This window comes from Mus musculus, chromosome 6 (genome assembly GCF_000001635.26).
Source record: "Mus musculus strain C57BL/6J chromosome 6, GRCm38.p6 C57BL/6J".
Lineage (NCBI taxonomy): Eukaryota > Metazoa > Chordata > Mammalia > Rodentia > Muridae > Mus > Mus musculus.
Window position 1 is genome coordinate 46,340,817 of NC_000072.6, and position 23,956 is coordinate 46,364,772.

At 37.3% G+C, this 23,956-nt stretch overlaps 1 protein-coding gene across 1 annotated transcript in view; it reads left to right on the top strand.

Moving 5' to 3' along the window:
* Positions 1-23,956, top strand: part of Cntnap2 (contactin associated protein-like 2) — a 2,241,333-nt gene that overhangs the window by 1,280,756 nt on the left and 936,621 nt on the right. Inside the window, exon 11 of the mRNA NM_001004357.2 lies at positions 6,273-6,379. Coding sequence (NP_001004357.2) covers positions 6,273-6,379 — 107 coding nt within the window. The remainder of the gene's footprint in view (positions 1-6,272; positions 6,380-23,956) is intronic.

Consider the following 23,956-nt stretch of genomic DNA (forward strand, 5'->3'; position numbering starts at 1 on the left):
TTTGTCAGGCTCTGGCAGAGCCTCCCAGGAATCAGCCTTATCAGGCTTCTATAAGCAAGTACTTTCCAGCATCCACAGTAACATCCAGGTTTGGTGTCTGTATATGGGATGGATCCCCAGGTGGGGCAGTCTTTGGATGGCCTTTCCTTCAGTCTCTGCTCCACACTTTGTCTCCGTATTTACTCCTGTGAGTATTTTGTTCACCTTTCTAAAAAGCAATCAAGATATTGCTGAAGGTCTCAGTCCTCATCAGAAAAGCCTCAGATTCTTTTTTTGCCATGGACAATAGCTAATACAGAGGGTCCAGGGGCAGAAAACAACTGATTGTGAAGATACTCAGCTATAAATGGCATACCTGTACCATGTACACTACTCGCCAAGTACAAGAACCACCAAAAAAAAAAAAAAAAAAAAGGGAAATGGAAATATTATAAGACCCAGAAGTCAGGGAGGATTGGGGCAAAATTGTATCTTCCAGAATGATAGGACCCCTGTACTCAGAAACCCCAAGCTGCTGTTGTTACCTTGGATATATACAAGATTCAGCCAGGTAAAATTACAAGATAGTTGGGAAAGGAGCACATGATCTTTCTTCCACTCCTAACTGAGGATCTATTAACAGTTGATGGCTGCTAATGGAGGGAATGTCCATTTCCTTCAGACTGTGAACCCTGATACTTGACTCTGCTTTAAAAAATGGCTCCACACCCAGAAATATATAGGAATCACTTATTGAACTCAGTGGATCATGAAGACAAAAGAGGAAATGAAATTGGGAAAAAGGTGGGGAGGGAGCAAGGGAAGATCTGAAGGTAGTAAAATATGACCAAAACACATTGTATGCATGCATGAAATCCTCAAAGAATAGATAAAAATATGTTTTAAAGAAAGCATTAGATTCTAAAGCACCTTGCAAAACTTTAACTAGAAGGACAGAAGAGTCTCAGAAAACAGGCTGTCTGGAGTAGGTAATTGCATGTACTACCTCTTCAAGAGCTCTCTGATCAGAGCAAATCGACACCTGCCAACGTCTGCCCTGCATGTCCCCAGTCCTGGGCCAAAGCCATCTCAAGTTGAAGCAGTCAAGTCATTTTGATTTATTTTTTTATGGGAACCAAACTTTCAAGCTAGCACATGCCATGAAGAAAATTACACATTTTCTGTGGCCCACTAAGAGATGTCTTATTAGAGCAAATCTGTGTAAAAGTCTAAAATCCTAAGTAAAATTAATCTCTTTTCCTCAGACTCAAAGAGATGATTTCCCTCTGAAGTGACATTTATGTCCTTGGTCTTACAGTTTTATTGCATTTCATACATCTTTGTCCCTGAGTCATGCTGGACATGGGTAGACACCTCATTCGGCAAAATCTCTAAGTAAACACACTTCACTGTGAGAACATTTCAGAAGAAGAGATCGATTTACCAACAAATAATTGCTAGATGACATGGTAACTGTGCATTGGATACATGCAAGTAGTTCTATGGGAATATAAGATAAGAAGCAAATGATAATTAGAATTTTAGGTTAATTGTATTTTATTTCTCTTGATAACTGGTCTTAACAGTTTGAAATACCCTGATAATAGATATGAAATGATATATAAATCAACTTGTTTTGGAAATTAACTACTAGAATTTGAGCAAGAAGAATGTCGACTTAAAATGTATAAATATTAAGAAACAAATATTTAAAATCAAATATAAAAATCATATTCAGTAAAGCAATTATTTAAACAAGAATCTATGATGCAAACTGGTATGTACAGCCAGTTTTTCATTCTCAATACTGGTCACATATGTCCATGGGGTAAAATCTGATCCTATTTTTCTCATTGGCATGTGGCTCAAAGTGGTGGCATTCTTAAAAGCCTATTTAGCAAATTGTTTCTTATATCTTGGGTATCCTAAGTTTCTGGGCTAATGTTCACTTATCAGTGAGTACATATTGTGAGAGTTCCTTTGTGATTGTGTTACCTCATTCAGGATGATGCCCTTCAGGTCCATCCATTTGCCCAGGAATTTCATAAATTCATACTTTTAATAGCTAAGTAGTACTCCATTGTGTAAATGTACCACATTTTCTGTATCCATTCCTCTGTTGAGGAACATCTGGGTTCTTTCCAGCTTCTGGCTAATATAAATAAGGCTGCTATGAACATAGTGGAACATGTGTCCTTCTTACCAGTTTGAACATCTTCTGGATATATGCCTAGGAGAGGTATTGCGGGATCTTCCAGTAGTACTATGTCCAGTTTTCTGAGGAACGGCCGGACTGATTTCCAGAGTGGTTGTACAAGCTTTCAATCCCACCAACAATGGAGGAGTGTTCCTCTTTCTCCACATCCTCGCCAGCATCTGCTGTCACCTGAATTTTTGATCTTAGCCATTCTGACTGGTGTGAGGTGGAATATCAGGGTTGTTTTGATTTGCAATTCCCTCATGATTAAGGATGTTGAACATTTTTTTCAGGTGCTTCTCTGCCATTTGGTATTCCTCAGGTGAGAATTCATTGCTCAGCTCTGAACCCCATTTTTAATGGGGTTATTTGATTTTCTAGAGTCCACCATTTTGAGTTCTTTATATATATTGGATACTAGTCCCCTATCTGATTTAGGTTAGGTAAAGATCCTTTCCCAATCTGTTGGTGGTATATTTGCCCAGAAACTTAGGATACCCAAGATATAAGATACAATTTGCTAAACGCATGAAACTCAAGAAGAACGAAGACCAAAGTGTGGACACTTTGCCCCTTCTTAGAATTGGGAACAAAACACCCACGGAAGGAGTTACAGAGACAAAATTTGGAGCTGTGATGAAAGGATGGATCATCTAGAGACTGCCATATCCGGGGATCCATCCCATAATCAGCCTCCAAACGCTGACACCATTGCATACACTAGCAAGATTTTGCTGAAAGGACCCAGATAGAGCTGTCTCTGGTGAGACTATGCCAGGGCCTAGCAAACACAGAAGTGGATGCTCACAGTCAGCTATTGGATGGATCACAGGGCCCCCAATGGAGGAGCTAGAGAAAGTACCCAAGGATCTAAAGGGATCTGCAACCCTATGGTGGAACAATATTATGAACTAACCAGTACCCGGGAGCTCTTGACTCTAGCTGCATATATATCAAAAGATGGCCTAGTTGGCCATCACTGGAAAGAGAGGCCCATTGGACTTGCAAACATTATATGCCCCAGCACAGGGGAACGCCAGGGCCAAAAGGTGGAAGTACGTGGATAGGGGAGTTGGGGGGAAGGTATGGGGGACTTTTGGGATAGCATTGGAAATGTAAATGAGGAAAATACCTAATAAAAAATATAAAAAAAAAAACTATTTAGTTTTCAACTTGCTTCTCTGTCTACTTATGCACTGTCTTCCCCTAAATTAATTGTCATGATAAGGTGATATAAATGACTTTAACTATCAGACTGAGCTAATATTAACCCACAAGAATTTGGAAAGTTAAATATACCATTAAAAAGGGTATCTCTTTACTCAATTTCAAGAATAAGTATAGCATATGTCTTCCTGTGATGTTAAGAGTCTCTATTTGTTCACTTTCTGCCATGATGTAGAAAATGAGAGGACTACTGGTTGTCAGCCCCTTCTGTGAAGGGTCATGCTGAGGGTCCTCTCTGGACAGTGACTATGTAATAGGTCATGACAAGCAAACTGGGACCACCAGACACTTGCTGATACACTTGATTTTCATTACTTTTCTGCTGTGCTGTACCAGGACTGTATTTTAACATGTTAATCATCATATTGCACCCCATCTTTAAGATCCAGATAAAATATTCCTAACTTTGTTAAACCCTCTAATTACCCTCTACTTTCAATTAACCTGGATTTCAAATTTCAACAACATTTTTATATTTTCCATGGCTCATCCAAAGATTCCAGATATTTTGCCTGAATCTTCCCCTGACCCCAACCTCAACCCCAACTAGATTCAGAGATCACTGGAAAGTTTCATTGCTAAAAACAGAATCATATCAAGAAACAAAAGTGGCTTTTGAAAATAATGTGAATTTTCATTCCACCCAATGTTGCGTCTTTGCTCATATTCTGCTTCATCCCAATAATAATTACTCTAATTTTCTTCTTTCACGACCTAGATGCTCAACTTAAAGCTTTAAATTGTGCTCACAGCATCCATTGAATGCCTCCTGTGAGGCTCTGTACTACTCTTCTTACCCATTTTGTGTTATTTCCCATTCCCACTGTCATTGCAATGATTTTTTATAATGTATAAACTTTGATAAGCATAGTTCCTGTGTTTACTGAGCTATATGACCTATTACTAACTAGTACTTTTAGGAATGGCTAACTGGAAATCAAAAAGAGAGGTTGAAAAATATGGACTCTGTGACTACAAGACTGATATCAGATCTTGTAGCTAGAAGCTAATGGAGCATTATAAACAAGAGTTTACTCATAGGATAGCTTTCTCTCAATTCACTGGTCAGAAACACTGCTACAGATTATGCTGTTTTAAATTGGGACAGGTCTAATTTTGAAGTTTTTCTGATTAAAATCTCAAAATTCCTATAGTATGAAAGTTTATTACAATATTCTTCCTCATAAACTGTACCTTAATGCTCATTATAAAGAAGAAAGATGTACAGAATCTAGAGTGTGAAATGGATGGGATTGGTAAGAAGATGTGGTATGAGCAGAAAGCAAAGTGTATTCTTGATGTATATTTCAACCCTAATGAGTTTAGGATAGAGTTAAGATAAGGACGTGTTCCTTAGAAGTGGGGCCAGATATGCATACATATGTCTATAAGAATCCACTGGCTAGAGTTTTAGTTGCAACTTATTACTTATTAACTTCATGATTACTATCCCCAAACTGAATGCAGTCCATGTACACAAAGGAATTCTAGTCAGCTATGAAATGAATGAGGTTCTGTCACTAGGTGATGAGATGTACTGAATTGAAGATTATTTAAAAAAATTAAAATGTCATACCCAGAAAGGTAGGTGCCACATAATGTGATTTTAAAAGTTGATTTCATTGAAGGTTAAAGGGAAATGATAGAGACTAGAGCCTGAGAGATCAGAAATGGCTTGGAAAAAGTTCTTCAGTGGGTCAAGCTACATTTAGATAGGAGCAAGAAGTCCCTGTGTGTGGTAACCAAACATAAGACATAACAATTATGTTATACATACTTCAAAGCTAAAGAAATGATTCTTTTAGTATTTTTCACCATAAGTAATAAATATTTGAGACAGAGATATATTTAACCTTAATCATTACACAAAGAAAACACACATTGAAACAGTACAGTAGGTCTCTAGTATGCACAGTGTCCCCACTTTTATGTATCAGTTTTAAAATAAACTTTGAGGAGCTGGAGAAATGACTTGACACTTACAAGAGAGTACTTACTGCTCTAGTAGAAGACCCAAGTTTGGTTCCCAGGCAGCTGTTGACCATATGTAATTTTAGCTCCAGTGAATCTTATAGCCTCTTCTGGCATCTGTGAGAGCCTGCATTCACATAAGGATGTGCATAAAAATAAATACAAATATAAAAATAAATTTTAAATTAATTATTATATATTTTAAAGTATTTACAAGGTAGATATAATTGCCCAGTTTTCCAAATGAGAAAATCAAGAATCAGAAAAATTAAGCAGTCACTAGTATCTGCCTAATAAATAGTTTTGTATGCAATTATGCTTTTCCTCCTAACTTATGCATGCAAACATTTTAAGTATGTATATGCAATGATCCATATAGGGATAGGAGGAGATTTTTGGAAGAATCATAAACCTCTTCCTATGAGAATGGTATATTCCATTGTTGTCTTTGTCACATTATCAGAACCTCAGGAGATTATGGTAAACTCATTAATAGGCACCCTTCTTACTCATATTGACCTTGATAAAGATAAAGATCAAACAAGAAGTAAGATGGTCCATCTTCCATCACTCACCAAAAGGAAACCTAGTGGGTACCCTTATCCTTTGCAGAATTAAACTAAAATGAATCTGTGATATGTAAATGAACCCCTCAACTGTGTGATAGCATCTATTGTTTATTCAAAAAGGGGAAACACCAATTCTTGTGATACATCATCTTTGTGTGCCTGGCACCTTCCATCATGAATCATATTAATCTGCTTAAACTAACAAGGATTAATTGCCTCAGCAAGGCAACCTGGCATTGAAATGATAGATTGCCCAAACAGCTTGGAATTTGGCCACTCATAAATCTCATTTGCTTGTTGGTTTATTTCTGTGTCTCTTTTTCTGACAGATGTGTGCCCAATCACTGTGAGCATGGTGGAAAGTGCTCGCAAACATGGGACAGCTTCAAATGCACTTGTGATGAGACAGGATACAGCGGGGCCACCTGCCACAACTGTGAGTGCCAATTTATCTCACTTTCATCTTGTAATTGCATGCGAGTCATGGTCTTCAGCTACGCTTTACAGCATAGCAACCTGAATTACACACATCTCGCTTCACTTGATTCTGGGGGAAACAAATCCTCAAGGTTGCATTCTAATTTCCCAAAAATGGTATCCTAGTTGTCAAAATATATTCTCTCCTGTCTAATGAATCTAAATAAGGGCAGACACATCCAACATTCCATATGTGAAGTTGGGATGTAGAAATTAGATTCACCTTTTGTGTCTAAAGCATGTGTGTCCAAAGAGATTGTTTGGGAATTGTGTTAATGTGATGCCTCTAAGTGGGCCTCATTCATCAAGTCAACAGAGACAGACAGGGACAGAGGATAGTTTGAACATTTAGTTTCTGGACAATGCTTGCCTCATGCTTTCACCCAAAATTTGGTTACATTATCATTAAAGTAATGTGTCAGACAGTGGAAGAGCCCATTGAAGTTACACATAAAAATATAAAATCCTGAGGACACAATTTTTAAAAATATTGAAGGCAAAAAGGTAAGATTCAAAGATGACAAATTAGAACTGTGCTGTTTCACATAGAATTATCCTGAGAAGTTAAAGTTAAAATATTTGAGTATTTTTAAATAATTCCCAATTCTGTCATTGTAACAAAAAATATGCATAGATGTTTTATTTTGGAAAACAGATTTATCACAACATACAGTTGAGAGAGAAGAGAGCCAGCTGTTATCTGACATTCTGATATGAATGTGTTTGTACACACATGTTTCTGTGTACATTAGTGCACGCATGTACGCATTTGTATACATGTCCAGACATGTATACACATGTGTGTATGTGTGTACATGCATGCATATGGGTATGTGTGTAAATATGCAATATGTATACATGTAGGGAAGAAGGAAAAGGAAGAGAAAATAGATATTTGATTTTGTTACAACCCTAGAACATAGAAAATCTCAAATCTACGTTCTCTAATTATACAAATTGATTACTCTTCATTTTAGTTTAAGAAAAAATGACAAGCAAAATATTCTCAGAGTAATCTTGAGGACAGTAAAACGCAATATAGTTCCCTATGCCTTTCCACATTGATATTTTTAGTAATGTGAATAACAAATCATATTCAGCTGTAAGCCTAAGTTAAGAAAAGCTGTTTATAACTCATTTTTCCTCACTTATACACTTGTCTAGTGAGATTCTAAAAACCAAGAGATAAAGACATTCACAGAAAAGCTGACATTGGGGTCAATGGAATGTCTTAGCAGGTAAGGGTACATACTACCAAACCTTAGTTTTATCTCTGGAACCTACAAGGTAGAAGGAGAAAGACAACTTCCACAAGGTTTTCATCTGAATTTCCTGGACATTCATGCATATGCACACACCCACACACATACACACACAACCCCCACACCCATGCTGAATATAATAAATTAAATTTTAAAACAAAAATCTAACAATGATGGGGAGATACTTAAGACTCAAAACAGATGAATAAATATTAATAATTTCATGTTCAGGGCTGTAGAGATGCCTCATGGGTCCAAAGAACTGGCTCCTTTTTCAGAGGTTCCAAGTTTTCCTTCCAGCACCCACATGACAGTTTAGAAACATTTGTAACTTCAATTCCAGGGGTTCTGGTGCCCCTTGGACTCTGTAGACACCAAATGCACGGGCATTACATATACATGCATGCAGAAAACCAATCATACACATAATATTAAAATGAATTAATCTTTAAAAAAGAGATTCATGATATATAAAGTACTTGGCCCAGAAAAATCATAAATAAAAACAATAATGAAATTTCTTAAAAGGAAATTACAACTAAAGTTGTTTCCAATCAACCTTCTCTAAAAGTTGACTGTCAGGAGATATACACTATATACAATATGATCTACACTGGATTGGGGCAGATGCTGTGTTCCACTCACCAGAGGTCTTAGGATCCCGTGGGGAATCCTGTGTGGGTGGGCCCTTGCGGGTGACAGGAGACTCCTCTGGCAAGGCACCCGGTGCTCGAGTGGACCGGAAGGGACTTGTGTATCCAGGGATCCATCCCATAATCAGCATCCAAACGCTGACACCATTGCATACACTAGCAAGATTTTATCGAAAGGACCCAGATGTAGCTGTCTCTTGTGAGACTATGCCGGGGCCTAGCAAACACAGAAGTGGATGCTCCCAGTCAGCTATTGGATGGATCACAGGGCTCCCAATGGAGGAGCTAGAGAAAGTACCCAAGGAGCTAAAGGGATCTGCAACCCTATAGGTGGAACAACATTATGAACTAACCAGTACCCCGGAGCTCTTGACTCTAGCTGCATATGTATCAGAAGATGGCCTAGTCGGCCATCACTGGAAAGAGAGGCCCATTGGACACGCAAACTGTATATACCCCAGTACAGGGGAACGCCAGGGCCAAAAAAATTGGAATGGGTGGGTAGGGAAGTGGGGGGGGAGGGTATGGGGGACTTTTGGGATAGCATTGGAAATGTAATTGAGGAAAATATGTAATAAAAAATATTAAAAAACAAAACAAAACAAAAAAATATGATCTACAACTAAGTAACTCTGGTCAAGACAGGAACTTTCCCTTTCCCCACAAATTTCATGTAGCTATTTATAAACACTCAGTTTAATCATGAGTTGTTTTTGTTTGTAATTCTATCTACACTCAAAGAGCAAGAAATTGATCATTTTGATAAAAGCCTACTCTCTTGTTGATTGTTTGACATTGAATTAAAAACCAGTGATTTTTTGAAATAGTGGCTCCTATCACTAAAGACCAATTTTATAAATACATACTATTAACTGAGTAATTTACTTTGATTTCTGAGAGCAATAACTCCAAGTCAGAATGACATAGAATGAATGTCCATTTCCAAGTGTGAAAGAGAAAGATTACCTTATGTATCATGTTCTGGTATTCGATCCTGCTGGTCTCCATGTCTTGGCACACTATCCTGCCTGTCCCAATATCTGTGTACTCCATTCTGACAGTTCCTATGTCCTGCTATGTCATCTTTCTTGTCCCATATCTTGGTACTCCATTCTTCTAGCCTGTATGTCTTGGGGTTCCTTCTTACTGCTCTTCATACAGTGGGAATCTTGAATACTTGAATATGCAGTTAATGTACAAGCAGAAGTTAACAAGCCAATTTTCCTTCTTCAAGACAGTTTTTGTTTGGAAGCATGTATCTTATGTGTCACTGAAAGAATATATATATATATATATATATATATATATATATATATATATATATGTATGTATATATATACACTTTGTTATTAACTTTTATTTGTACAGATCATAGAATTTTCAGCGTGTATATATATATATATATATATATATATATATATATATATATATATATATATAAAATCAACCTAATACTCCTACTCAGGACTAATCAAAAATTGAGAAACAGAAAATTGTATTTGTCATCAGTTGTATACTGAATGGACAATTTTGAGTTACTACTAAGTCCAAGTCATGCTGTGTGTCCATCTAGAAAGTCATGGGATTTCTCACAAGACTTGCTTATTCCTGTAAACTAAAGGATTGCTTGAAGTCAGTTCTACTTCTCAAGGCCAGCATGCTGACATTCAAGCTGCTTATTCTGAGCCCTGTGACTTTTTAATGTCTTGTAAGTACAAATTGAGCATTCATAATGAAACTAAATATTTGATAGTTTCAGCACTTACAATTAGTCTACAAGAGCATTTTAGCTTATTTTCTACACTAGTCTTGGTTTGATGAGGGAGAGAGAGGAATTTCCTGTGTAAGAACAGTGTAATCTAGCCTTTGTACCTGGTCACATATCTGGTTTGTAACTCTATCACTTACTATTGCGTCCTTGGATGCTTAAGCTCTTTGAGCATCCTGTGCTTACTGGTGAAATTTCCAAATTAACAAACTCAGCAAGATTGACTAGGATGGCACCTGGGAGCTAGGAAGCTTGGCCACTCCACTCTCAGCCCCCAGTGTCTTTCATTTCACTAGTTCCCAAGGGAGTCAGCTTTTCTTTGAACCTCTATTCATGTTGCTGCTCATCATTGTTATCTCTATGGCAGATTGGGGTGTGCTACATGTGATTGGTTGTAACAGCATCTTTCTCCACCAGAAGAATTAAGGGTCTTGAAAGTAATCTGGATCCCTCTTAAACACTTGAGTGTTTGTTTACTCATCAATATTACTTCTTTTCAGTAAGATGTACATAGGGTCCAGTAAGTTGTCATCATCACACTACTTCCTTGGGGTCAGAATGCCATTCTAGAAATGGTGAGACCATGGGACAGAAGAAGCCAGATTTTTGTGAACCAACAGCAAAATGAAATAGTTTGTGACAAATATCAAATACAACCAATTCTTGCTGTTGTATATTTTAATATTTTATCTGAAGATGCTCCATTATTAGTGACTTTTCTATGAACTACACATCAATAATGTGGACTGAAATCCTCAAGAAAGGAGTCAGAGGATGCCTGGTGTGTCTGTTGGCTTGTTGTTATTGCACTGACTTATCTGTATTTCTCCCTCTCTAAATTACAAGAATGTGTGCAACAAAACTCTGCACTTCCAGCTGTGGCTTTCCTCTAATAGCTCTCCATAAACACACTTCAGATGTCTTCAGGCTTCCTTCCCAGTACTCCTCAGGCTCCTTAGGACCTAATTATCACCTCATTTTTCCACATGTGTTTCTTAAACTTTCAAAATTGTGGTCCTTATTTACATAAATTAAATTCAAGAAGCTATCCCTTTTCTCAAGGTTTATTTTTTTCCTCATACTGCTGTGCTACTTGGTGCTCTTTTAGGAATCAATCATACTCTGTATTCTATGATCATTATATGGAATTGCCTTTGCTTCCCCAGACTATCCATTATCATGCGAAAACTTTAGGCTATGCATAAAGAACTGGGCAGTGAAATAATCTGAGCACTTGACAAAGATAAGCAATGTTTGGTAACAGAAATGGTTAAGAACTTTTAAATGCTAGATATGTATTCTGAGATACAAAGCTTTTATACCGCTGTTTGTTAAGAGGTTGATAGTGTCCCAGAAATACAGACACATTACTGTTGTGAAAGTAATAAGAGACAAGTGAGGTAACTTGCATAGGTCCTTTCCAATTTTAAAATTGTGACATTTCAGACCTCAGAAATTCTTCAAAAGGCAATAGTTTCTCAGGCTGCTGCACACCTGCATATAAAATCTTTCCCAACAAGTGTGTTGCTAAGGAGAACATGATGTGTATATGGCAACTATTCCACATGTTGTTGTCTGGAACAACATATTCAAGGTCCACATATTTGTAAAAATGAATCATACTGCACTGTACATCCATACTATGTTGTTTATAATCTATTATACTTAAAAGTAATTTTATGGGGCTCAGTGGGTAACAATACCCAACTGCTCTTCCAAAGGTCCAGAGTTCAAATCCCAGCAACCACATGGTGGCTCACAACCATCCGTAACGAGAGCTGATGCCCTCTTCTGGAGTGTCTGAAGACAGCAACAGTGTACTTACATATAATAAATAAATAAATCTTTTTTAAAAAGTAATTTTATTCACAGCATAATATTTCAAATGGCCATAACCTTACCTGCATCAGTCATATTAACTTAGAGCATAGTCTTATTTACTGGCACTGAGGTACCTGGGTCTTTTGGCCATCAGGAACTTAAATAGCCTTGGAATCAGTGGTAACATCTTGGAGTATTGCTATAAAAGCAAGCAGTCATTGAGAGACTTGCTATGTTTTAAAATAAAATTTAGATGTTTTTCCTTGCAAACTGGATTAGTTTACTCAGCTACCAGTACATCTGCTGGATAAGGTCCTATTCAGTGTGGCTATGCCTATAGAAACTTAGATTTCTACTATGATTTCTACTAGCGTTCTCCTTTTCATTTGCAAGGTGTTTATGCCCAGTTTATTCCTGGCTCATGCCAGTTTCCAGTTGAAAGGCTATTGCACCTCTCCATCTCTGCATTGCTGGGCACATTTAGCTTCTTCCTCTGGATCTCAGCTTAGCACTCAATGCCTTAGAGACTCTGAATGCAACTAGGAAAGGTACTTTGTGCTAAGATATATAGCATCTTTGAGTGGGAATGCTGCCCTTATATTGTTCTTTATTAATAATATACTTCTCTTCCTTTAGACTATAATCCCTGTAATAAGAAGGTATTAGGTTTTGTCTACCATTTTACTTATAATGCATTTATTATAACAGCATATATGTGTGTTAGGTGGATATGCTCTGGACATAAAGAATGTACAGATAACTGAGAACATGAAAAACATCTAAGGGTTGTTTGGAAATCCAATTCACTTTGTGCAAAGTTCAGAAGGTAGTCAAACTACAAAAGTGAGTAAAACCAAATGTGAAAAAGTGAGAGGAAAGAGGAGAAAAGAATAGGAAATGTGGATGAAAGGATGACGGGGCGGGGTGGGGTGGGGTCAGTGACAAGGATTACAGAAATAGCCTGGATATTAAATCATCATGGGAACTCACACAGAGGACTTGAATATGTCATCACTAAGCCAATACTTTTGAAATGACATTTGAACAGAATACCATGGCACATCATGACTTTATTTCCATTCACTCAAACAATTATAGGGTGCTGAGCAGCAAGCTACAATGCAACAAAGACACAGAGTTTAACTCAAAGAGTGTGGGCAACTACTGTGCTGTCTGAGAGCAGAGAGACACCAAATTGGCACATTGAAACATGCTCACAGTCTCATGTATGACAAAAGCTTGCTTTAAACTTGGTGCTATTAGAATAGAATGAACATCACATTCGACTTTAGATTCATCACATAGTTCTGTGTATGTATCCTTGACATGAACAAGTCACAGATGGGGGAAAGCACAAGACAAGTGTGAGCTCCTGAGTTCTTGAAAAGGTGGTCCACCTTAGGTTTTCCAGCTAATGAACTTCAGCTCTGAGACATGACCATCTGATACACTTTACAAAATATCTTTCCCCAAGTGTTTTTGGCATGTGGTGGTGGATTTCACTCATCCCCATACATGGAAAGGCCAGGCCTGCCAATATCTGCATGAACAACATTAAAATTGAATGTGACAGATTTGTTCCTACCTCCAACCTCAAATAGACTATGACACCTAGGCTTTGTGGATTTATTTCTCTGAATTTCAATTTCCTTTTGGACATTTAGTGAAGTATTGTTTATTTGAGATGAGATCTGCTTTGCCCAGGTTGCCCAGAAACTCAAGGTCCTCCAGCCTCAGCCTTCTAAATAGGAGAATTTCAAGTGCCAGCCATATTACTTGTTGCTACATTCTGTTTTTTTTTCTAATTTAAGGCCTATGGATGCATGTATACACATACATAATGTATATGTGTATGTTTGTATGTATATGTGTATACATATACATAAATATGTTTTGTTAAGTTTAGTAAGAAAGTTAATCACATAATTAAATTTAAATTTCATTGTGATGTGTTCATTCTTCATAGTGAAGGACTTCATAACAACTTTTCATGCAAGTGAATTAATTCATTCAATCACCTCCTATATGATCCCCTTTCTCTACATTATATCACTATTCTTTGCTTGATCTCCTACTCTTGCTTTTATTTTCATGTCATATGTACACACACACACATACACACACAAACACACACACATACACACATAAATACATACAAAATACATATAATAGTGTATATATGTAATATATGCCTACCTGCTTTCTGCATCTGGTTTAACTGGCTTTTGCTTTATGGTTGATTCAAAGTTCAGTGTGTGTATGTATGTGTATGTGTTCATGTGTGTGTCTCTGACATTTCCTTTATCTATTTATCTGTTGCCAGAAACCTGTGAGATTCTGTACCTTGACTCTTGTGAATAGTGCTGAATTAAACATAAATGTGCACCTGCTGGGCATAGATGGGTGTGTGTGTGTGTGAAGTGTCGGCATGAAATCAGTACAGTTACTATGAAAATGATTTTGAAGGATCTTCAGGAAACCGAAGCTAGGGCTGCTGTATGATCCAGAAATATATTCTAATTTTTAAAATCTTCAGTCTCAAAAACAGCTAGCCAAAGTCTGTATAGACTGTAAATTGCATTAGGATAGAAGTTACACAGATAGAGTCCTTGCTTGGTAAGTTTCTCTGGTTTGCAAACCGGTCATTCTCAAGGGAAGAATCACAGGTTGTTTCAACATTGAAGCCATGTCCTCTGAAAGCATGAAAGGCATCCTTAGCTAATAAAAATGCAATAGTGGCCAATACATACATATAGGTTAAAACCATTCCTGTTAATCCTGATGTGGTATTAAGTAGCTAGACTTTACTTATCTGCTATCCAGTGAATACTACCATAGTCTTTCCATTTGCCTTCCATTCCATTAGATACTGTAACCCACTTCAGATGGTCCTTGTGTCCCTGTTATTAAACACAGCTCCAGGAGCACGCATCCCTACCAAGCTCATCAGTACATTGCAGCTGAGTGTTTTCCTACCTGGAGTGCAGAAGGGTGAAGTTGCCATGACGATTAAGCAGCACCTTCCAGAGAGGGGCATGATTTCAGTAGAACAAAATACTTAAAATGTTAACTCATCCCCACAGTTGCATTGTTAGTTAAGAACTGTGGATAAATTGAATCATACACTTATTTTTATGGTATGCGTTGTTGCTCTTCATTTTTACAAAATACTATAAACACAGAGACACGAAGAAGAGGAAAATATTTAATGTTTATTACTTATTTTTCCAATTTTAAGTTATTTGTATTACATCTTAGATTCTGTTTTCTAGTTGTTTACTTTTTCCTTCTATTTTGCATTTGCTTTAATATCCTCTTAGTAGATAGAAAGTGATTCAGAGTTAGATGAAGGAAACTCAGCATGATACCAGAGATTTCAGCTTTCCATAGACTATGAACAGTTGAAATTTGAGTAAGTTTCCTGGGGAGTTGAGTCAGAAGGCCACTGGCTAAGTTACCTTTAAAAGCTTAAGACCCTGAGTTCAGATCTCCAGAACCAACATCAAGATCCAGATGTACTTCTCATTCTGGTCTTGGTAACAAAGTAAGGGTATCTCTGGAGCTTTCTGGTCAGCCAGTCCTATCAAATTGGTAGACTCCATGTTCAGTATGTCTCAAAATTAAGGTAAAGAACAATAGAAGAAAGCAACTGACATCAACATCTGGCTTTTATAATCTTGTACACATACATATGAATATACACCCACACTCCTGCACACACACACACACACACACACACACACACACACACACACACACATATAAACACAGGCAAAACTTTAAAATGTGGTACTGAACCCTTGCTGAGTTACATATGTTCTCCAGTCCAAAAGCTCATTTTCTCTTGAAGATGAAACACTTGGGTAGAGGAAAACAATGACAAGCTGTGTCACTCCCCAAAGTCACACTTATTACAAAACAAAGCACTCACCTTAAAGACCTTTCCCCACCTTGTCACCTGATATCTACAGGTAATGTGAATGGAAGGAAATAGGAGTGTGCCATCCTTACAGAGTCTCAGAGGGCAGTCTCAGGGCCATTATGCCTTTCAGATATGGCCAATTAAATTACATGGGATTAAAATAGTGCAGGTTGTTTGCAGACACACAGCCCAAGGATCTTCACCTTGTTAAGGCACCCAAATTTCAAGTTAATCCCTTTCCTTATCCTTTGCTTTGGAACTCTGGCTAATATTAAACATTGAGAGAAATGATTTAATTTCAGTTGTACAAAAACCTGTGAAAGTCTCAAAATATGTTTTCTCCCTCTTTCAGCTTTAGAAAAGAAAACATTGATCTACAAATGCATATTAAAAAGCATGGGGTGATGGGCTGCTATCCTGTGAGCCTTTCACAGCATAAGAAGTGCCAGAGTTGGGACTGGAGGGAGTTGGCAGTGCTCATTAGATCTCCCTGTAGTTTGGATCTCAGTAACTATCTTACTCAAGCATCCAGAAGTGAAGAACTGTGCACTGTATACATGTATTATACACAAGAAAGAAATACAAAATGCCCATCTCTGCATGTTTGTTAAGTTAGCTTGTAGGAAAAAGAATAGAAAATAAGCTTAATAAAAACAGCTTAATATGAATAAACGCAAGGAAACTGAGAGGTTTTATGCTGCTTGAGGAGTGAGAAAGAATTGACATTGAAAATAGCATGGATCCTGCCCTAAGTCTTTATTATCCTCACTCAAATCAAATTTTCTTTATTTCTATGTTCATGTTCACCAACCTTCCAGATATAGCTTTATTTATTCATTGGGAATCCCATGCATGTATACAGTGCAGTTTGATTATATCCACACTGTCACCCCTCCAACTTCTCCAAGACAGCCCTCCCTCTGTGCCTCCCTTCCAAATTCATATACACTTTTTGTAAAAAGTTTAAACACTGTTCCCGTGCCCTGTGTGCTCCTGGCCCATCCCACCTTGTACAGTTATTGAAGAGAAAGTGGATCCCAGATATCTCTAAACAGAGGAATGGATACAGAAAATGTGATACATTTGTACAACGGAGTACAACTCAGCTATTAAAAACAATGAATTCATGAAATTCTTAGGCAAATGAATGGAACTAGAAAATATCATCCTGAGTGAGGTAACCTAACCACAAAAGAACACACATGGTATGCACTCACTGATAAGTGGACATTAGCCCAGAAGCTTGGAATACCCAAGATACAATTCTCAAAACACATGAAACTCCAGAAGAAGGAAGACCAAAGCATAGATACTTCAATTCGTCTTAGAATGGGGAACAAAATATCCATGGAAGGAGTTACAGAGACAAAGTGTGGAGCAGAGACTGAAGGAATGACCAACCAGAGACTGCCCCACCTGAGGATCTATTCCATATACAGTTACCAAACTCAGACACCATTGTGGATGCTAACAAGTGCTTGCTGACAGGAACCTGTTATAACTGTCGCCTGAGAGGCTTTGCCAGTGCCTGACAAATACAGAGGTGGATGCTCTCAGACACTTGGACTGAGAACAGGGTCCCCAATGGAGGAGCTAGAGAAAGGACCCAAGGAGCCAGAGGGGTTTGTATCCCCATAGGAGGAAGAACAATATGAACCAACCAATACCCCCAGAGCTCTCAGAGACTAAACCACCAACCAAAGAGTACACATGGAGACATGGAGGGACCCATGTCTCTAGCCACATATGTAGCAGAGGATAGCCTTGTAGGACATCAAAAGAAGAGGCCCTTGGTCCTGTGAAGACTCTATGCCACAGTGTAGGGGAATGCCTAGACAGGGAAGCAGGAGTGTATAGATTGGTGAGCAGGGCGAGAGAGGATGGGATAGGGGATTTTCGGAGGGGAAATGAGGTAAGTGGATAGTATTTGAAATGTAAATAAAGAAAATATCTAATAAAATAAATAAATAAATTAATTAATTAATTAAACACATTGAATCTAATTTAATTAGTGCTACCATTATGGTATGTGTATGGGTTTAGGCCATTCACTGGAGCATGGACAACTTCTAAGAAGCTACACCCTTCAGGAAAAATAAAATACTCTCAGCAGCCATCAACTGCCAATAGCTCCTTGCCTAGAGATGTGGCTGTGTGAACCCCTCTCCAGCCATATCAGAATTTTGACTGGCATTATCTTGTACAGGTATTATGCAAGCAACCACAGATGACTGTGGGTTCATGTGTGCGATAGCTCTGCCATGGCTAGAGAACATGGCTTCTTTCTGGTCCTTCAAAACCTATGACTATTAAAAGCAGTCTGTTTCCTCTTCCAAAATGGTTCCTGAGCCTTGAAGCTACCAACTTTTTATTGCAACTATTTCACAAAGTTAGTTAAAAATAATTATCATAATTCATAGATGTTTGCAATTTGTTCAGTAATTGTATGTATTTTTTTGATACAAAGCATGCTAGGAAAATACAGAAATATAGGAAAATGTGAGTCTCCTTATGAAGTTGAAAAGCTAGTTACAAAATAAAAATATCATAAGAAAGAAATTTTAATATGCTGTTAGAAGATAGAAAATATTTGTTAATAGGCCAAACTGGTATGAACAGAAATACCCGTGAGAACATGAACATAGGCCAAGATGGCTGAAAAAAGATTCAAGAAAGAAAAGAAAGGTGAGGAATGTTCCTTCCAGGGTTCTCCTCCAGAGAAAGAGAACTAATTGTTAAATATCTAATTTTATGTAGTTATTTGTTTAATTATTTAACTATTATTTGATTAATTTAGAATTAAATAATCTCAATGGTTTGTGAGAGATTCTTTGACTCTTGTGTAGCTCAGTAGCTGATACCTGAGCAAAGCTCGAGAAAGGACACCACAGAGATTGAAAAGCTTTGTGTATGGTGAGCATTTGAGTAGAGCTGGTTTACCGGGACGCTGCTGCCCTGTAAGGACAGTTGTATTTGTCTATCAATAGTATACACCGGGTTGCCGGTGAAGTGTAAAACATACAGTTAGTATCTCCGTGGTAGAGACATGGGTCTCATAAAGGGACAACAAATGCCCAGATGAGCAGGAGGATGAGTAGCTGGGGAACAATACTCTGTCAATATCTGAGCATCCAAGATTGATCTGGATGGGCTTCCTCTTCAGGTGTACTCTGACTGTTTTCTGGGCTACTCTTCATCTTACCTCTTATCACTGGGTGCCATAGTAATCCATATCTTTCTCTCTCCTAAGTCCCATTTCCTTAGCATCTATTACAAATTACAATTTTATGGCTATATATTTCCAAGCTAGAAGTTTCCCCTTAACTCAGCACATCATTAAAATGTCATTATATTTCCCTTTTGAATTATGGTATAAATTTTTATTTTTATTACTTAACAGTCATATGACCTATGACAGAGTGTAAAACTTCCCTGTGGTCATCAATAAAATTGAGATGGACACACACACACATACACACACACACACACACTGATGGCTTTGACATGACTTTTGATCGCTCACTTATACCCTAAAATAAGTTATAATCTTTAGAAGAAAAGATATATCCTTAATGGTGTTAAGGATTCCCCACAACAGGTTGGGGTTCTTACTCATTTATGACATAAGTTGTAACTAGGTGAGGCATCTAAATATACTTAGATGGCATTTAAAAGGGGCAAGGTTACTTGATGTCACTTTAATATTCTTCATTTAATTTACTGAAAGTGCATTTATTTTTAATCCTTTACAAAGCTGTACCAAAATGCTAAGCCTATCCTTTATTCTTGTACAACAAAATTAATTCTAGGGTTGTTTTCAATTGTTTATCAAAATCTGACAGGGGAGGATTTCCTCTTAGCATCTCTTGTAGCTGAGAATCAGGTAGGTCATATTTATATTCCACCACATTAAGTCCTTGAGTTTATTTGTTGAGAAACAGCTTGTTAACAAATTTTACACTTTTAACCATTTGCGTGAGGAAAATCTGAAGACTCAGCTCCCACTTCCTCTTTTCATAGATGTTTTACAAATTCCAGGTAAACATTAAGGTGTTTCTGGTGCATTCTCTCTTTCTCTTTGCTTTTTATTGATCTAAAACCAATGCCCAGGAAGATGGTAGTACTTCTTGTAATTTACAATGAACCATTTTACTTGCCTAAAGAACATACTCCTAATATGTCTGTGAAAATATAAATCAAGTACCCGGTTTTAATTTCTTTAACAGAAATAAAATTGCCTTTTAGTATGAATTTTAAGAAAATTTTAAGGCTTCACATCTGAAATATTTTTGCCTTTGGCATCTTTCAATTATGTGAAACATTGGATTTGAAATTTATTTAACTTGGCCAAATAAAGGTGACATGCTGTAAGTAGATATGGATTTGGCTAAAGAATTTAAGCTTATTTTCGAGTAAAATGACTCAATAATTTGTAGTCCCTCAACCTTCCCATATGATTTCCATCCAAAGTGCTCACGGTAGCTGCTGTTTGTAAAATATGCCTCCTCTACTCTTCAAAGACTGCTTTTTGTTATCACAGATGCCAACACCAAATGCCAGACATTATTGGCATCTACAAAATTGCTGTCATTGCTTATTAGCAGGCATCAAAATGTCTTAATAGCACTCTCTGTCATATCTGAGTCTGTTGAGATATCAGTGAAACATATCCCTCTTGCCAAGGCACAAGAGTGACTTTCACTATGCTGCTTAGGGCAGAGCTAGGCTATCCAATTGGAGTACACATAGAAACTGTGGGAAGAGGAAATTCTTTCTGTCTACCTGACAGCATGGAACTCATTGCTTTAGCAGCGGCAGTGTGTATGTTTTGTTGAATGGTTATCTGTCACCCAGTGATTCCACAGAGAGAACAGCCAAGCATCTAATGTAAAATGTTTTCTGACTCAGAAGTGTTACACATAAAGGTTTCATTATGCCGGACTTTGGTGGCACACACCTTTAATCCCAGCACTAGGGAAGCAGAGGCAGGCAGATTTCTGAGTTCGAGGCCAGCCTGGTCTACAGAGTGAGTGCCAGGACAGCCAGGCTACACAGAGAAACCCTGTCTCAAAGCAAAACAAAACAAAACAAAACAAAAAAAAAACAAAAAAAAACAAAATAAAACAAAAAACCCAAACAAACAAATAACAACCACAACAAAAAAGCTTCATTACATTCTGAGTGACATTTATATGAACGTCACAAATTAATAAAACCCAAGTTTCAGTAGCCCAGATGGGTTGCAGTGCAAGTTTCTACACAATGCCGAGGTAGATGAGTAGTGAAAACCTTAATAATTCATTATTTATATATTTTTACATTGCATAATGCATTTAAATAGACTGTAACTATAAGAAGAAGAAAAGAGAGAGAGAGAGAGAGAGAGAGAGAGAGAGAGAGAGAGAGAGAGAGAGAGAGAGAGAGAGCTCCAGGACCCTCCAGGGGGGTGAGGTTCTTAAGTGTCAGCTCTCTCTTGTTACTGAAGAAACAACCAAAATTACTCATTATCAACTAAGTGAAGTGGAAAACTCTAGGCAATGGTACTTGATATTTGACTGTGCAATCTGTGATTACTACACCTAAGAAATAGTGTTAAGAATGGCTCTTTGCACATGACCATGCAACCAATTAGCCACAAGGCACCATGCCAAATGGAATGGAAGAGAAAGAGAGAGGAGAGTGAAGCCAAAACAGTGACTGGCAAGTGACTGTGATTCCCCCAACTGCTACAGCTTCTGCTTATTTCAGTTGCCATAGTTACGGATAAACATTTATCCCAGCTCTGAAACATTAGCTTTATCTCAATGTCACTTCTACAACACCATGGCAGAGACTCTTTTTACTAAACTGTGTGTATATAGTTTCCATGATTAATCTTAATGGCCAATTTGATGAGATCTGTAATAACCTGGAAGACAGGTTCATGTCTATAGGGGTTTATTTTAATTAGATTAACATAGGTGATCTCTTCACTCTGAGTAACATCTTTCCCTTGAATTCCTCTGCACTAATGGATCGTACCCTGGAGCTGTGAGCCAAATTAAACCCCTCCTCCCTTAAGTTATTTTTCTCAGGTATATTGTTTTCAAAACAGTGAGAAAATAGGATTAATGCAATAAACCAGGTTTTAAATCAAACACAAAGTTTGGAAATAAACACTATGATAAAATTTATTTGTAAGGGTAGAGGTAATATCAAAGGGAAGTTTCCTGAAAATTATTTGTTTTATATCACCCATCACTGAAGATGTTTACTAGAAAAAAACTTCCCAGTGTCTCTTGTACATAGAGATTAGAAGTTGAAGAACAAAATTTCAGAGATTAATTTATGATTCTTTGAATGGGATTGACATTGAATATTTTCGTGTTTAAAAGCCATAATTATTTTCAGCTGGGGAGATAGCTTAGTGGCTAAATATGAGGATTTGAGTCTCCAGGACTTATGGTTAAAAAGGTGGGCATGGTAAGAAGTGCTTGCTGACAAGAGCCTGATATGGCTGTCTCCTGAGAGGCTCTGCCATAGTCCTACTGATACAGATACAGTTGCTTGCAACCAACCATCAGTTTGAGCACAGGGACCTGAATGGAGGAGTTAGATGAAGGACTGAAGGTGCAGAAAGAGTTTGAAACCCCATAGGAAGAACTACAATATCAACTAACCACACCTCCCATCCCCAGAGCTGCCAGTGACTAAACCACCAACCAATGAATACACATGGAAGGACTCATAACTCCAGCTGCATATGGAACAACTTTCTTACTGTTGGTGTGATGTATTAAGGCTATAAGGTGCATGTTGTCAAATAATAATGATGGCCTTATCTGCCATCAAAGGGAGGGAAGGCCTTTGGTCCTGTGAAGGCTTGATGCCCCAGTGTAGGGGAATGCTAGAGAGGTGAGGTGGAAGTGGGTGGGCGGGTGGAGGAGCACCCTCATAGAAGTAAGAGGAAGGAGGTTTAGATAGGGGATTTTTGGAGGGGAAACCAAGAAGGAAAATAATATTTTGAAATGTAAGTAAATAAAATAACCAATAAAAAATTAAAAAAACAAACAAAACAAAATAATAAACTTGTTTTATTCTGAGGTTGACATGTTCCTTTTCAAATTGTCCCAATAGACAATCTTTGCCAGTGGACTGGGTAGATTTTACTTTTTGCATTGCTTTTTGGTTTGTTTGTTTGTTTTATCCTTACCAGAAATAATCATAATTTATACTGTTATAAAATGGCTGAAAATAAATTCCTTTAGACCCAGAAAAAATTTTCTTATGTGTACAGCTTTGGAACATGAACTTAATAGCACACTATTATATTTCCATTTGTTTAATATACACTATGTGATATAAACTATGAAGAAATCATTAAAATTTTTGATTGGAACATTTCTGGTATTCAATATAGTATAGTATGTATAAACACTAGACTTCAAAGACTATATTTTTATCATTTCTTTTAAAAAAGTATATATATGTATATATATACATATACACACATCTATTTGTAATTGAGATATTTTCATCATGTAGTTAATTTTGTTTATATTTTTGTTTATGTTATTCCAAGAAATAATGAACATATTTTATACTAAACAGAAGATAAATTATAGGGAAATTAGTATGTTTTAATCTAGGTACATTTTGAAAAAGACATAGAGGTATTTCATTATTGTTAGTCAATCCAAGGATAATAACATTTTTTTAAAAAGGAGTTGAAAAACTTCAAATTGTAATTGAGATCACATACAACTTATTTACAGTACTAAAAACTAATTTAGAGAGACTCTGAATTTGGTTTAAATAGGAACTTAAAATGGAATTTCCTGTTCCTCCTCCTATTACCTGTGGTTCTAAGGTACCCCTTCTGAAGGCAGGATAGATAAGTGCCAGATCTTAACAACTCATACCACCCTTGGTTACCCATGCATGGAGTGGGTTCACTCTGTGGTTTATCAACATCCATATCACATGTGGGGATCAAAATGCAAAATTAATCTAGAATAAGCTACCATTTTCATGCTGGGATCATTTAGACTCCAGCAGTCATCCCATTTGTTAGTTTAGGATAACTGTGTTTTCTTAATTAGGGAGTCCAGTGAAAAACAGGCTTGAAACT